Source organism: Euleptes europaea, chromosome 17, assembly GCF_029931775.1.
Source record: "Euleptes europaea isolate rEulEur1 chromosome 17, rEulEur1.hap1, whole genome shotgun sequence".
Lineage (NCBI taxonomy): Eukaryota > Metazoa > Chordata > Lepidosauria > Squamata > Sphaerodactylidae > Euleptes > Euleptes europaea.
The window spans coordinates 7,602,818-7,616,865 of NC_079328.1; the positions used below are offsets into that span (position 1 = coordinate 7,602,818).

General features: G+C 42.5%; 1 protein-coding gene across 2 annotated transcripts in view; it reads left to right on the top strand.

Annotated features, from left to right (window-relative positions):
- Positions 1–14,048, top strand: part of ADCY2 (adenylate cyclase 2) — a 172,211-nt gene that overhangs the window by 17,674 nt on the left and 140,489 nt on the right. For both annotated transcript variants that reach the window (XM_056862975.1, XM_056862974.1), the window contains exon 2: positions 6,144–6,341. In XM_056862975.1, coding sequence (XP_056718953.1) covers positions 6,144–6,341 — 198 coding nt within the window. The remainder of the gene's footprint in view (positions 1–6,143; positions 6,342–14,048) is intronic.

A 14,048-nucleotide genomic window follows, 5' to 3' on the forward strand; every position in this document is an offset into this window, starting at 1 on the left:
GGTCCTCTCTACTTCGTATTTGGATGAGATATAAACACATTTTGGAACCAGAAACACCGATGTGGATATCGCCCCAAGAAATGCTAACTTTGCGCCCACTTAGACCAGACAAATTTATTACTTATCAAGATCTAATTAATTGGGAAGGAAAGAAATGCTCACTAAAAGACTTTCAACTTCTTAAGGATGATTTACAATGGCTTCAATATTACCAAATCAAATCAGTTTTTGTACAAGATGCAAAAAAAGGTTTCTCTAAAGAAAAATCTCCTTTTCAAAGGATTCTACTAGACAGTAATACAAAGCTGATTTCTAAAATGTATAATCTCCTTTTAACAATATACAGTGAGCAGGACACGATTAAACCAACTATGATCGATTGGGCTCAAAATGTGGGACATGATATTGTTTTAAATAAATGGGAAAGATTATGGTCTAAAGATTTAAAAGGAATAAAAGCACAGTCAGTGCGAGAAAACATCTAAAAAATGATGTATAGATGGTATCTAACACCCAAGAAAATTGCAAAGATTTATAAAACGATGTCCCCTACTTGTTGGAAATGTAACAAAGAAATTGGTTCCTTTTATCACATGTGGTGGACCTGTGACAAAGCCAAAGACTTCTGGGACATGATTTATAACGAACTGAGATTAATACTACAAAAGAATATATCCAAAACACCAGAAATGATGTTATTGAGTATGATTCCAGACGACTTAGCAACACAAAGAACCTTTTTGATTTATGCCACAACAGCTGCGAGACTGCTTTATGCAGCGAAATGGAAAGGGCTAGAAACTCCAGAGAAAAAAGACTGGATTGTTAAAATGTTTGAAGTGGCAGAAATGGCAAAACTCACAGCTATTCTAAATGAAGAAAATGACGTTCGGTTTTTGGGGGAATGGGGGGCGTGGATGCATTATTGTGAATATGAGTTAAAATTGGGAAGAATGGAAGAATATTTTCTAATCTGATCCAGAGGATTATTTTTGATTTTTTTTATATTGAATAAGCATAATTATATTTACTAACAGATTATGGTTTTTTATATATGGTATTGATATTTTATCAAGATTAGATTACCTATGACGGGATGAACTTTTTATTAAGAGGCAGATAGAGGTGATGGGGAAGTCAAAAAAATTTCCATTTCTTTTTTTTTCTTTTTTCTTTTCTCTTTCTTATTATATGATATGGAATTATAACAACTTTAGGTTAGAATTGAAATTCGATATTGTTATAGATGTTGTTTAATGCAATGGAAAATTTCTATCATAAAACCCAATAAAATTTATACAAAAATACATATTTTATTTTGCTATTTTATATGAGGTTGAGGTTGTATATATGCTTACGTGCACACGCTTGGGACTTGTGTTTTAAACATAGCACTTGTATGGACAAATCAGTTGCTGCTGCCTGGGCTGTACCACCTACTGGCGTCTCTGTATTCTGGCATCACTTCCAGTGAGAGTCAAAGCTTGTTACGTAAATATATCTTAAACCGGGGATGGGGAACCTTTTTTCTGCCAAGGGCCATTTGGATATTTATAACATCATTCGCGGGCCATCCAAAATTATCAACTTAAAAATTAGCCGACCAAGCCCCAAGCAGGCAGCTGCCCCACATGACCCCCCCGTGTGGGCAAGCAGGCAGGCATCCAACCAGTGGTGCACTCGCCCACCTGGTGGCACAGGGTGGTCTGTTACACCAGCCAGGCGTAGCCGTCCAGCCGCACGCTGGAGTTGCTCCTGCTCCACATGGTCAGGGCCGGATTCTATAGCCGGCTCCTGCTACCTCCGCCTGCAGGGATGAAATGAGGACACACTGGCTAAGAACCCCCCCCCCGCCGCACATTTTGGCCCTGCCTCCTTTAACCCCTCCATTGTCGCCCCTTCCGCCCCCAGCCCTCTTGTAGTACAGAGGGAATACGTTTCTCCATGGCCCGGGTGGGAAAGGGTTAACACAGTTTCTTGGGTGGTCCTAGCAGCTCCATAGCTAACAACTCTTCTGCAAGGGGAAAAAAGGTTCCTTTTCTTGGCAAAACAAACTCACATCTGCCTTGAATAGAGGCTATTCCTGTCTGCGGGAGGGGGCGGATCGCCAGTCTTAGATCCTTTCGCTCAGAAGGATCTAAGACTGGCGATCTGCCCCCTCCCGCAGACAGGACCCACGAAGTGCCAGACCAAATGAGTTTGCGGGCCTTAAATGGCCCCCAGGCCTGATGTTCCCCACCCCTGTCTTAAACTAATTATTTTCTAGGTGGTGAAATGAGGAGAATGGGGGGGATGAGAGCAGTAGGGTCTGGTCCAGTATGGGGTTCCAGTGGAAGAATTTTGCAATAGATAATATTGTGAGCATCCCTAATTGAAGACAGAGCCCCCTTTTGTTAATTTCATAATTATTCCAAGGCACAACTCTTTGCTGGAAGTTTTTCTCTTTAAGATGCTTGGATGTGTGTCAGTTTAGGTTAACGGGAGACAAATCTGAAGTCACTTCTAATTCCAACATTCTGACCGTTCCCTGCATGTCCACTTTTTGTTTTGTATTTTGAGGCAGTTGATAGTGTCTGCTAAGGACAAGACTACATATTATGGGGGAATGTGGAGGGGCTGACAATGCATTGTTTCTCAATAATGCATAGCTTAATAAATGTGCAATGTCAGATGCATTTCTGTTGTTGTTTACCTGGTATGCTTAATTGGTTTTTGTTTACAGGGTGGGGAAATGCTAAATCAGTATGAGCACAGTGTGCTTAAAACCAGGAAAAACCGGAAAAACCAGGCGCAGCCACACTGTAGCTGGAGGGGGCGTTCCCAGACTGGAGGGGCTTTGGAAGCTAACTACCATCAGCTCCGTCCCCGAGAACACCCCTCCCCCTACGCCAGTGCTACATCTCTCTTCTGGGATTTAGGTCCCAGAGGCTGCAGTGTTGGAGGAGCAGCGTGTCACTCCGTGGTGCCCAAGCATCGATGGAACTGACCCCACTGCCACATAACTGCCTCTTATTCCATGATAAGAGGCCACTTACGCTGGCGGCAGGGTCACGCCTCCTCCAGAGAACTTTCAGCCCCCCACCTCAGGAATGCACTGATAGGCTTGTAGCCTTAACTCATGAGTTTGTAAACTGCACTGAGATATTCATAGTTGATCCCACAAGTCACATATAAGGTTTACTCATGATTAGGCAGAATTAGAGTACATAAAACGTACAACTTCTCTTCATTTTTTTTTTACACATTATTGGCTAGTGTGGTATTATTCCGCTACAGTAATAATTTGCAACTGGATGTGTGGACCAGAGAACCCAGCTGGAAATGACTACATGCATCTGTAGCACAATATACAAAGATGTGTGGATATTGTCAACCCTACTTTCTTCATTTCCGCATAACCATATTTCAAATAGTGGTTGAGCAGACATGTTTAACTTTTGGAACTGAACACTACTGTGGTCCCTCTAAACCAGTGAGTGTAGTATCAGAGGTATATGGGCAACAAAGTCTACAGAGAATGTATCACACAGGTTAATGTAGCAAGACCTACATTTTCCTACATGGTCCTACATTTTCCATGGTAGCATCTTGCCAGTGATAACCTTGTTCACAGATGATTCCCCTACCATGCATGGAAGGAACCTGTCAACACATGGAGATGGCAGAATTATCCCAGAATGCTACTTTATTTAGCACATGGACAAAATGTAACCCTAAAGCTGCAAAGATGCCACAGGACCCTCTACTGTGGCACAGCCCCAGAGACAGACATATTTCAGTGCTTCATGGATACAGGCCTTTAAATCCCCCTTGTAGCACCAACAGAAACAGCCTATGAATAACCAACCTTTGTTCCTCAGCAGGATTTTCACATTCAAGCCAGCATCTCAAATAAATGGTCAGCAGGGAGGTTGGGAAACCAAGGAAAGACAGAACTGATATTGTGTTTTATTGTCCAGCCTGTTTATTGAATCATCTTTGCAGAAATTCTAGCAACCCAATTTAAACGATTCAGTGGAAACTACATTAACATTGACACGACATATTTAATTCTCATACACTATCTGAATTGTAGTATTGGCAAGGCAATGAATTCAATAAAACATGTAGAGAACATGAAAACACCTGGGTTTTGCTGTCTTTGGACATTGAAAAGGCTTTTGATAAGCTGGATAAAGAGTGTCTCCAGATTTGGCTAAGCTGATATAATTTTGGAGCAGTATTTTACAAATGGATATAGCTGCGTACCCCAGTGCAAAAGTTCTGATTAATGATTTTGAATTGAATTATTTGTTTATGTAGATAATTTATGTATAAAATAAATGTAATATTTATGGATTAAAACATATGGATAAATATACAGACAGGTTCTAGAAAAGGTTTTCTGTGGTGAGCATTTTGATATCACCCTTTGCATATGCTTTCTGTTCTTAGTATTAATATTCTGCCAGGAGCATGTGGGCTTCCTACTACATGACTCTGATGTTATGAAACTGATGTAGTAGGACTACAGCGAAAAGCAAACTAGTGTATATAGGGAATGTGCATGAACAATGACTAACATAATCAGTATTTAAATGCTGACACTACTGGGTGAATACAGATGGTCAGCTTACAGTAGTAGGAGGTATCTTGCGCACACAAGTTACCTGTGTTTAGCCCTAAAGCGCTTAGCGGAAGCAAGAACACTGGCCCTCCCCTCTGCTTGTGACAGAGTATTGTGGCCTTGCCCCCACCCGTGTGTGTTCACCACATGTGGATGCACACCAACACACATGCAAACTGCATGTCAATAGGTTTTTTTATAGTTCATGATCACAGGGACGAGGCCTGCAGCTTATGCGTAAGCATGCTGTGCCCATGTGCAGTGAATATGTGAAGCTTGGCCAGTGCATAGGCTGCTATATGGTAGCTTGATCTCCTGTGTTCATGTAAGCATGGTGAAAAATTGTTAATCCTGTATGTTGTTACGTGTAGTGAAGCCAAGATTGCCGATCAGTTGTTCCTCACACTTTCCACAAGATAATTGTGGTGTAGTGGTTAAAAGCAGGAGACTAATCTGAAGAACCAGGTTCAATTCCCCACTCCTTCACATGAAGCCTGCTGGGTGACCTTGGGCTAGTCGTAGTTTTCTCAGAACTCTCGCAGCCCCACCTACCTCACAAGGTGTCTGTTTGGAAGGTGCGATGGAAGGTGATTTTAAGCCGCTATGAAACTTCTTAAAGGTAGAGAAAAGTGGGGTATAAAAACCAACTCTTCTCCTCTTTTGTTAGTAATCTGAGGTTAGTGACCCAGAGTGATAATGAAATTCTGCTGAACTATAAAGCCTGAAGCTATCCTTGTGTGTTAGCCTCTTCTGAGTCATAGTTCATTTCCCCCCATTTTTTCTTGGTGATTTATCTTTTTTCCCTCTTTTCGTCTTAGGATTTTGTTTAAAAGATTTTACTAAGAAACTTCAGTTTTAATATGCCTGAAGCTATAGCTGTGTGTCTAGGGAGTTGGGGGTGGGGATGTCACACTTTCTGTACACACCATGTGCCCCCATGGATATTCTAAGTTACAGGGTTTCCTTGGCTTTCACTGGAATGGGGTTTAGTTGGCATCCTAACCAGTTTACAGACCAGTGTTAGGATTATGCTTAGTATCCTTGCATACACGCAGAGAGAGTCAAACAGAATTTAATTTTATAATTCCTCCTTTGCCTCCAAGCAGATGCCATTAGGCAATACAAAAGGCTTGTGAACTGTATAGCCTGTGGTTTAGGACTGCTGCTAAGTAGTACAAAGGCTGTACTTAATTTCAAATGAATGGTGTTTTCATTGTTTCAGCATTTGAGCTTTTTCTTGAAATATATTAATTACAAATGGGGTAAAACAGATGATTTAAATCAGACTTTTTTTCTTGGTGATTTTCAGTCACCTTGTTATAAACCAATCCATTCTGTGATTCTCCGCCTCTGATTTAAAGTGCGAATATCTGGTGCTCTTACATATAATTTCATGTAAATTTCTTACCCAAATAGGCAACCGATGTACAATCAGTCTACTCATCAAGTATTTTTGATGCATCATAATGAAGGCAGGTGTTTCTTTTTATGTTTGCACCAGTTAAATTGTAAGTTTTCCTTTCCTTTTTGTTTTCAGGAAACTGAGGATCATGTGGCATTCTTAATAACTGTTCCAACAGCTCTGGCAATCTTCTCTGCTGTATTTATCCTTGCCTGCATAGAGCCCCTGTTCAAGAAATTTCTTCGTGTTTTCTCCTTGGTAGTCTGGGTGTGTCTAGTTGCCATGGGATACCTCTTCATGTGGTTTGGAGGAATCATCTGTCCTTGGGATCAGGTAGGTCTGGTTTTTTTCAGAGGGAAATATTAAATTTATTCCTATAGTCTTTCAGAGGAGCAAAGTATAGGTTTGGATTCAGTGATACAAATGGAAACATAAATGGACTTAGTACTGTTCAGCTTGTGCGAGATCTTGCGTAACGCCCTGCACAATAATTCCTCTATAGTATAGAGCCAAGACATTGGTTGCACAAGATCTTGCACATGCAGAAATGCAAGTGAGGTATACAATAAGTTTAACTTGGTGTTACCACAATCTTTTTCATACATATTTGCTTGTGCCAGAGCACCAGCACAAGTGGAAATTTTGCATTGGATCCAACCCATTGTTCAGATAGGAAAGCTTCTAGCAGAAAGGATTGCAAACCTCCAAAATATTCTTTTGGAAGAGAAGATTTTCAAGTATGGGAGGGGCTGTAGCTCAGGGGTAGAACATCTGCTTTGCATTCAAAAGGTCCCAGGTTCAATTCCAGGCATCTCCAGTTAAAAGGATGTCGGTGCTCATGACCTGTGAAGAAATCAGGGCCACACCAGCAGCAGAAGAAAGCATTATGGTGTTGAATGATTCTTTTATTATTACTTCCTGATCCTAGGAATCAGGAAGTAATAATAAAGGAATTATTCAACACCTTGATTCTTTCTTCTGCTGCTAATGCTCTTGACCTGAGACCCTGGAGAGGTGGTTTGCCATTCATCTCATGTAGAGTGGGTTTTGTTGTTCATGTTCGTTTGGTTTTGTTGTGTATTGTTTTAGTTGTGAGCTGTCACTGGTAGGTCTCGGGAGAGGTGGCATAAACATTTATAAAATAAACATGTAAATAGAGCATAGAGACCTTGATAGACAAGTGAGCTGACTCAGTATAGGCAGCTTCATGTGTTCAGGTAGGAAACATAGAGATATTTATGGAAATGTTTTAAATGTTAATAAATTATGAATTGCAGTCCAGTGGGAAATTCTCTTCCTTAAGTACAACCAGAATGAATGGCAGTTGCGTAAGTGCATACGGGTAGCTGTTTATGGTGTGACTGCTCTTTTAAAACAGATGGTTGCTTTAGATAATGAAGAGCTATTCATAGAATCATAGAGTTGGAAGGAACCACCAGGGTCATCTAGTCCAACCCCTTGCACAATGCAGGAAACTCACAACTACCTCCCACCCCCACACCCCCAGTGACCAGAAGATGGCCAAGATGCCCTCCCTCTCATCATCTGCCTAAGGTCACAGAATCAGCATTGCTGACAGATGGCCATCTAACCTCCTCTTAAAAACCTCCAGGGAAGGAGAGCTCACCACCTCCTGAGGAAGCCTGTTCCACTGAGGAACTGCTCTAACTGTTAGAATATTTTGCCTAATGTCTAGACAGAAACTCTTTTGATTTCATTTCAACCCGTTGGTTTGGTCCGATCTTCTGGGGCAACAGAAAACAACTCGGCACCATCCTCTATATGACAAACCTTCAAGTACTTGAAGATGGTTATCATATCCCCTCTCAGTCTTCTCCTCTTCAGGCTAAACATCCCCAGCTCCTTCAACCTTTCCTCATAGGACTTGGTCTCCAGACCCCTCACCATCTTTGTTGCCCTCCTCTGGACACATTCCAGCTTGTCTACATCCTTCTTAAATTGTGGTGCCCAAAACTGAACTCAGTACTCTAGTTGAGGTCTAACCAGAGCAGAGTAAAGCAATACCATCACTTCTCATGATCTGGACACTATACTTCTGTTGATGCAGTCCAAGACCGCATTTGCCTTTTTAGCTACTGCATCACACTGCTGACTCATGTTCAGTGTTTGGTCTACTAAGACCCCATGTTGTTTTTCGCACACACTACTGCTCAGACAAGTCTCCCCCATCCTATAATTATACATTTGATTTTTCCTACCTAAATGCTGTTTTAGCTGTTTAAACTGTTTTAGCACAAAATATGACTCCAATAGAGCCTTGAAGACCAACAAAATTTTCCAGGCTGTAAGCTTTTGTGAGTCAAAGCTCACTTTGTCAGAAGTTTGAGTTGTCCTCATGTCTACCTTCAGCGTATACAGCTTTGTTTGTTAAACCCATGGAGCTTCTCACACTGGAATCCTCTTCCACAGATTATCCTTTAGACAATCCTTGCTCCCTTAACATATGTTCATCTGGCCATAAGCTTGAATAGAGCTTCCAATTCTCTATCTTGAGGGCAAAATACCTTCAGTTGTCGATTGGTTCTCTTACTTTTCCCAAGATCCCCTTGCCTGCTTGGCGAACTGAAGAGGTCTTTCAGAGTTTGTTTTCATTTTGTGATGAATTTGTAGGTAGACTAAAATTTTAATGGGGGGAGAGGGAATGGAAGAGACAAACATGCTGGTTAGCTGAAGATCCTGCTATCAGATTACGCAGAACAAACGGTATTCTTAGTTTAACTCTCAAAAGACGTTGCAGGCAGCAAAGATAGAATCATAGAGTTGGGAGAGGCCATAGGGGCGATCTAGTCCAACCCCCTGCTCAATGCAGATCAGCCTAAAGCATCCCTGACAAGAGTTCATCCAACCGCTGCTCGAAGACTGCCAGTGAAAGGGCGCTCACCACCTCCCGAGGCAGCTGATTTCGCTGCTGAACTACTCTCACTGTAAAAAAAAAAAAAAAAATCCTAATGTCCAGCCAGTACCTTGTAGCCTGTAATGTAAACCATTATTGCAAGTCCTATCCTGTTCTGCCAATGGGAACAGCTCTTTGCCGTTGTCTAAGTGACAGCTTTTCACATACTTCAAGAGAAAAATTATCTCCCCTTTCAACCTCCCCTTCTCCAGACTGAACATTTCCAAGTCCCTCAGCCTTTCTTCGTAGGGCTAGGTCTCCAGGCCCCTGATCACCCTCGTCACTCTCCTCTGCACCTGCTCCATTCTGTCCACATCCTTTTTAATGTATCTTTTGTTGAAGTAGCATGTTTGGAACTCTCATAATATCTGGAAATAAGCTTTTGAAGTAACTGCCAGATAATTTCTTGCCAGCTGCACCCAGCCAGACAGCAGGATCTCTCTCTGCTGTCTAATGAGTCAGTTGGAATAAATGTGCATTAGTGGACAAAAAATGAAACGTGTCCAGTCTTCAGGCCAATTGCAAACTGCTTGTGAGGACTTTGTGCCACACGTACACTGGGACTTCCATGCCTCCCTGGTGCACAGGGGCTGTATTCTGATTGTGGCACACGTGGCGAAGGAAGTTCTCCCTTCCTACCCCTCCGTGCCATTTGTACAAACTGGGGAGTCGGTCAAAATATTGTTGAAGGCTTTCACGGTCAGAGTTCATTGGTTCTTGTGGGTTATCCGGGCTGTGTGACCGTGGTCTTGGTATTTTCTTTCCTGACGTTTTGCCAGCAGCTGTGGCAGGCATCTTCAGAGGAGTAACACTGAAGGACAGTGGGGAGTCGGTATTTGTTCCATTAGGGAACTTGTGTGTAATGACAGCTACTCACAAGTAGTGGTGCAAGCATCAGCTTCTTGGGCCAGTATCATTTTGCGAATACAGCTTGTGGGGGGAAGACTGAAGCCCCCTCTTTGTGTGGCCCCCCCTTGCACCTGAGAGTCAGAAGTCCTGCCACACATGTGAAAGAAGGTCCTGATGGCAGGCAGGAGCACTTTGTATTGTTTTAATCAACCCTTATAGAATGGAAGCAAAAACAGAAAAGGGCTTAAAGTAGGAAAGGGCACCTTTTATCTCTTAGCAAGGTGAGTCACCTGATATTTATTAAACGCTCGTGCAGAACCTGTCAGTTTATGTTAACCACTCACACAGTCAGTGCTACACTGTGCTCAAGACAGGGGTCTGTCTTTTACATTTCATCCAAGAGCTCATGGAGGCTGATGTACTGTTTCATATTTTCAAGAACCTAGTAAATAGGTTTGGCTAAGAATAGGTCACCTTATCACACTTGCAGTTCTTATCATACTTGCAGTTCTTATTAATTTATTTACTTCATTTATATCCCATCCTTCTCCCCGTGGGGACCCAAGGTGGCTTATGTCATAGAAATATACAGTTGGAAGGGAATGCCAGGGTCATCTAGTCCAGCCCCTGCACAATGCAGGAAATTCACAACTACCTCCCCCCGCCACACCCTCAGTGACCCCTACTCCATGCCCAGAAGATGTCCAAAATGCCCTCCCATCATCTGCCTAAGGTCACAGAATCAGCATTGCTGACAGATGGCCATCTAACCTCTTTTTAAAAACCTCCAGGGAAGGAGAGGTTATCACCTCCCAAGGAAGCCTGCTCCACTGTTGGGCGGTGCGGGCTTCCTTTGGTAGACCTGGCCTCCGGCTGAGTCCTATTGGGAGGCCATGTCTACCCACTGGCTTTTTTGGCGGTAGACCTGGACTCCGAGGACTCCGAGGAGGGGGAAAAATCCCCCTTCAGAGGCCTGGTCTACCAATTGGCTTCTATGGGCCTCCGGAGGCCAGGTCTACTGCCAAGAAAGCCAAAGGGTAGACCTGGCCTCCCAATGGGACTCAGCCGGAGGCCAGGTCTACCAATAGGCTTTTATGGCGGTAGACCAGGCCTCCAGACGAGGACTCCGGACGGGGAGGGGAAAATGGCAGGGACTTACAATTTAATTTTTATCAATAAATAAGATCACTATTAAGTATGATATCAAGTTTTATTCAGTGTACCTATAGTTTAATTAAGACTTAAAACTTTAATTAAAGTTTATTAAGTTAATAAACGGTGTACCTACCTACATAGTTTAAGTTTAAGAAATTTGGCTCTCAAAAGAAATCTCAATCGTTGTACTGTTGATATTTGGCTCTTTTGACTAATGAGTTTGCCGACCCCTGCCCTATGTAATAGCTTTGTGAGACAGGGTAGGGTGTGAGGAATTTGCCCAAACCACACTTAGTAAACTGGGAAATGTGAAATCATTGTATATTCTGTCCTTCCATGTTAATGCTGTGGAAACAGTGCAGTGGACACATTTAAACAGAGTATTCCGCCCTTTATATCTCATTGTGTCTGTATGTGATTTTCATGTGGTATTATAGCACCTTATTTTTACAAACTCATGAGAAACAAAGTCAAACCGTTGTGTGTTTTGGTTAGGTGTTGGTGTGGATTTGGTTCTGGTTCTGGTCAGCAAGATTCAGTAATAAATTTGGTTCTGTTGGAAAATGTTCCAAATGGAAACCTACATTGAAGTGCTGATTTGCGGTGCAGCGCAGAGCAACTTCATGCAACAAAGGCCTAATTCTCACTGATGTCAAGGGAAAGGCATTACTAGAAAACATATCTTCGTGTACCTACTTTTCTATGCTGATATAGGGTAGTTGTGTGTGTGTGTTTTTGCATGATGCAGCTTTTATTCTTGTGAGCCCCCAATTGGCTTCTGAAGTGATACAACACAGATTTACCATCTCAGCCTGATCGAGGGCTAAGGGTTCAAACAGAGAAGAGGGAGATCACGTATCTCCTCCTGACAGTAAGATGCAAACTGAAGACTTGTGCAGCCTCAGTTTGCCTTGTGGCTGTGCAATTAAGGGAGCAGGGATTTAACCCATTAATCTTTGTTTGGTTTTGCTAATCGAAACTGTCTCCCCTGCTCTGCTATTAGCATTTTAAGGAGAAAAACTATATATTTTAAAGGATACGCCTTTTCTCCAGAGAGGGGAGATAGTTTTGAACAACAAACCTGTGGGGAGGTTGATGGGATAACCCCCTCCGTTCCTTCTATGCATGACCCCGATGCAAATTAAAACTGCACAATCCTGCAATTTGCATTTTATGGACAGAACGGGCAACTGCTTGAGCCTTGATTGTCAGCTGTAACGCAGATCTTTGGCACTGTAAGAAGTTGTTCTCATTTGCCTTATTTAATTTCTATTGATTGTGCCATTTACCTTTAAAGCAGTAGGTGTTTGTCCTGCTTGCTGCTTCCACTCTGTTTAGACAAAACTAAAATGTGTGTAATTAAAGCAAAAACCTTCAACCAGATATTGGTTCTATGTGTTCCCTGGTCAGGATTCATTCCTCCCCATAGGATTCCAGAAGTGCATTTGCAAGGCTATCTACCCCCACCCCCACCCCGGCTGCCTGCAACCCTTTCCCAACATTGTGTAGTGGCAAAGGCATGACCAGTTTTTAAACCACCGTGACTTGTATAGTGTAGCTGAATGCTCAAAAGCTAAATGAAAATCAAGACTATTATATACTTAAGAGGCCTGAATCTGCATTCAGATGCCATAAAAATCTGCAGGGCCTGTAAGACAGAGCCATTTCACCAAGCCTATGGTTGAGGACAGCCGCAGGTGAGATCAAGTGAGATCAGTGCTGGCCTCCCTACTCCCCTTCCCCCCCCTCCTAGTCTACAATCAACTTATTTGGGGGGGGTACCCAACCTGGTTTTAATTATTAATTTATGGTTGGCATAATCTGTGACAGTGGGCACTTAATATATATGGTGGCCATCATTTTATAATTAACAGAATGGTTTTAATGGTTTTATATGTTTTATAGTTATATTATAAGATTTTAATGTTGTAACCTGCCCTGAGCCCGGCCTTAGCTGGGGGAGGGAGGGCTAGAAGTATGTAAATAAATAAATAAATAAATAAATCTTCAGTTGTAGAGCCTCTTGGATGAGGTGGTGAAGGGGGAAAGCGACAAATAGAGTAAGTATTGAGTACCCCCTACTCTCTCTGCTTCTTAGCCTCCAAATCACCTCCTGTGGTCCATGTAATCCACCTGTTTCGCACGGTGGCCTACCAGTTGCCCCAGAGGGTCAACAAACAAGCCATAGAGACCAAGATGTTGCCTTTCAGTACCGGTATTCAGAGATTTACTGTCTCTGAACGTGGAGGTTCCCTTTAGTCGTCATGGCTAGTAGCCACTAATGGGACCTCTCCTCCTTGAATCTGTCTAACCCGCTTTTGAAGCTATCCACACTCATAGCCATCACTACTTCCACTGACAGTGAATTCCACAGTTGAACTACTCGCTGAGTAAAGAAGTGCTTCCTTTTGTTTGTTCAGAATCTGCTGATTATCACATATCACAAATTCTTACTGTGATACAATATTCTAAAAAAGGCAAAGCTTTTTTAGTTGAAAGAATTTTTCAGAGGTAAGTCCTAAGTAGTAACATTTGCAGGAAATACTATGAACACATATTTAGGGGAAATTAATGGAGGGGGGGATTCACTAAATTTAATTATCACTTCAGCTGAGAAACCCTTCTTTGGTCAGTTGTCCTTTATATATTCTGTTCAATACAAGTCAGCTGCAGAGCTTAGTTTAAGTTGGGTGTTTAATGTTTACATTAGTGGTGGTGGAAAGTGCCTTCAAGTTGGAGCTGACTCAAGGGGACCCAGTAGGGTTTTCAAGGCAAGAGATGTTCAGAGGTAGTTGGCCTTTGCTTGCCTCTGTGTATCAACCCTGGACCTCTGCTTTGGCTTCCATCAAAGAACTAACCAGATCTTCTCCTGAGGAAGGCTACACACTTAGCTGAGTGGAGAGGTAAGGTTTTTGTTTTGCCGTCAAGTCACAGCTGACTCATGGTGACCCCAGAGGGTTTTCAAGACAAGAGACATTAAGAGGTGGTTTGCCATTGCCTGCCTCCACGTCACAGCCCTGGTATTTCTTGGAGGTCTACCATCCAAGTACTAGTCAGGGTCAGGGCTGAGAGTGTGTGACTGGCCCGAAATCACTGCTCAGGCTTCCATGGACAAGTGGGGA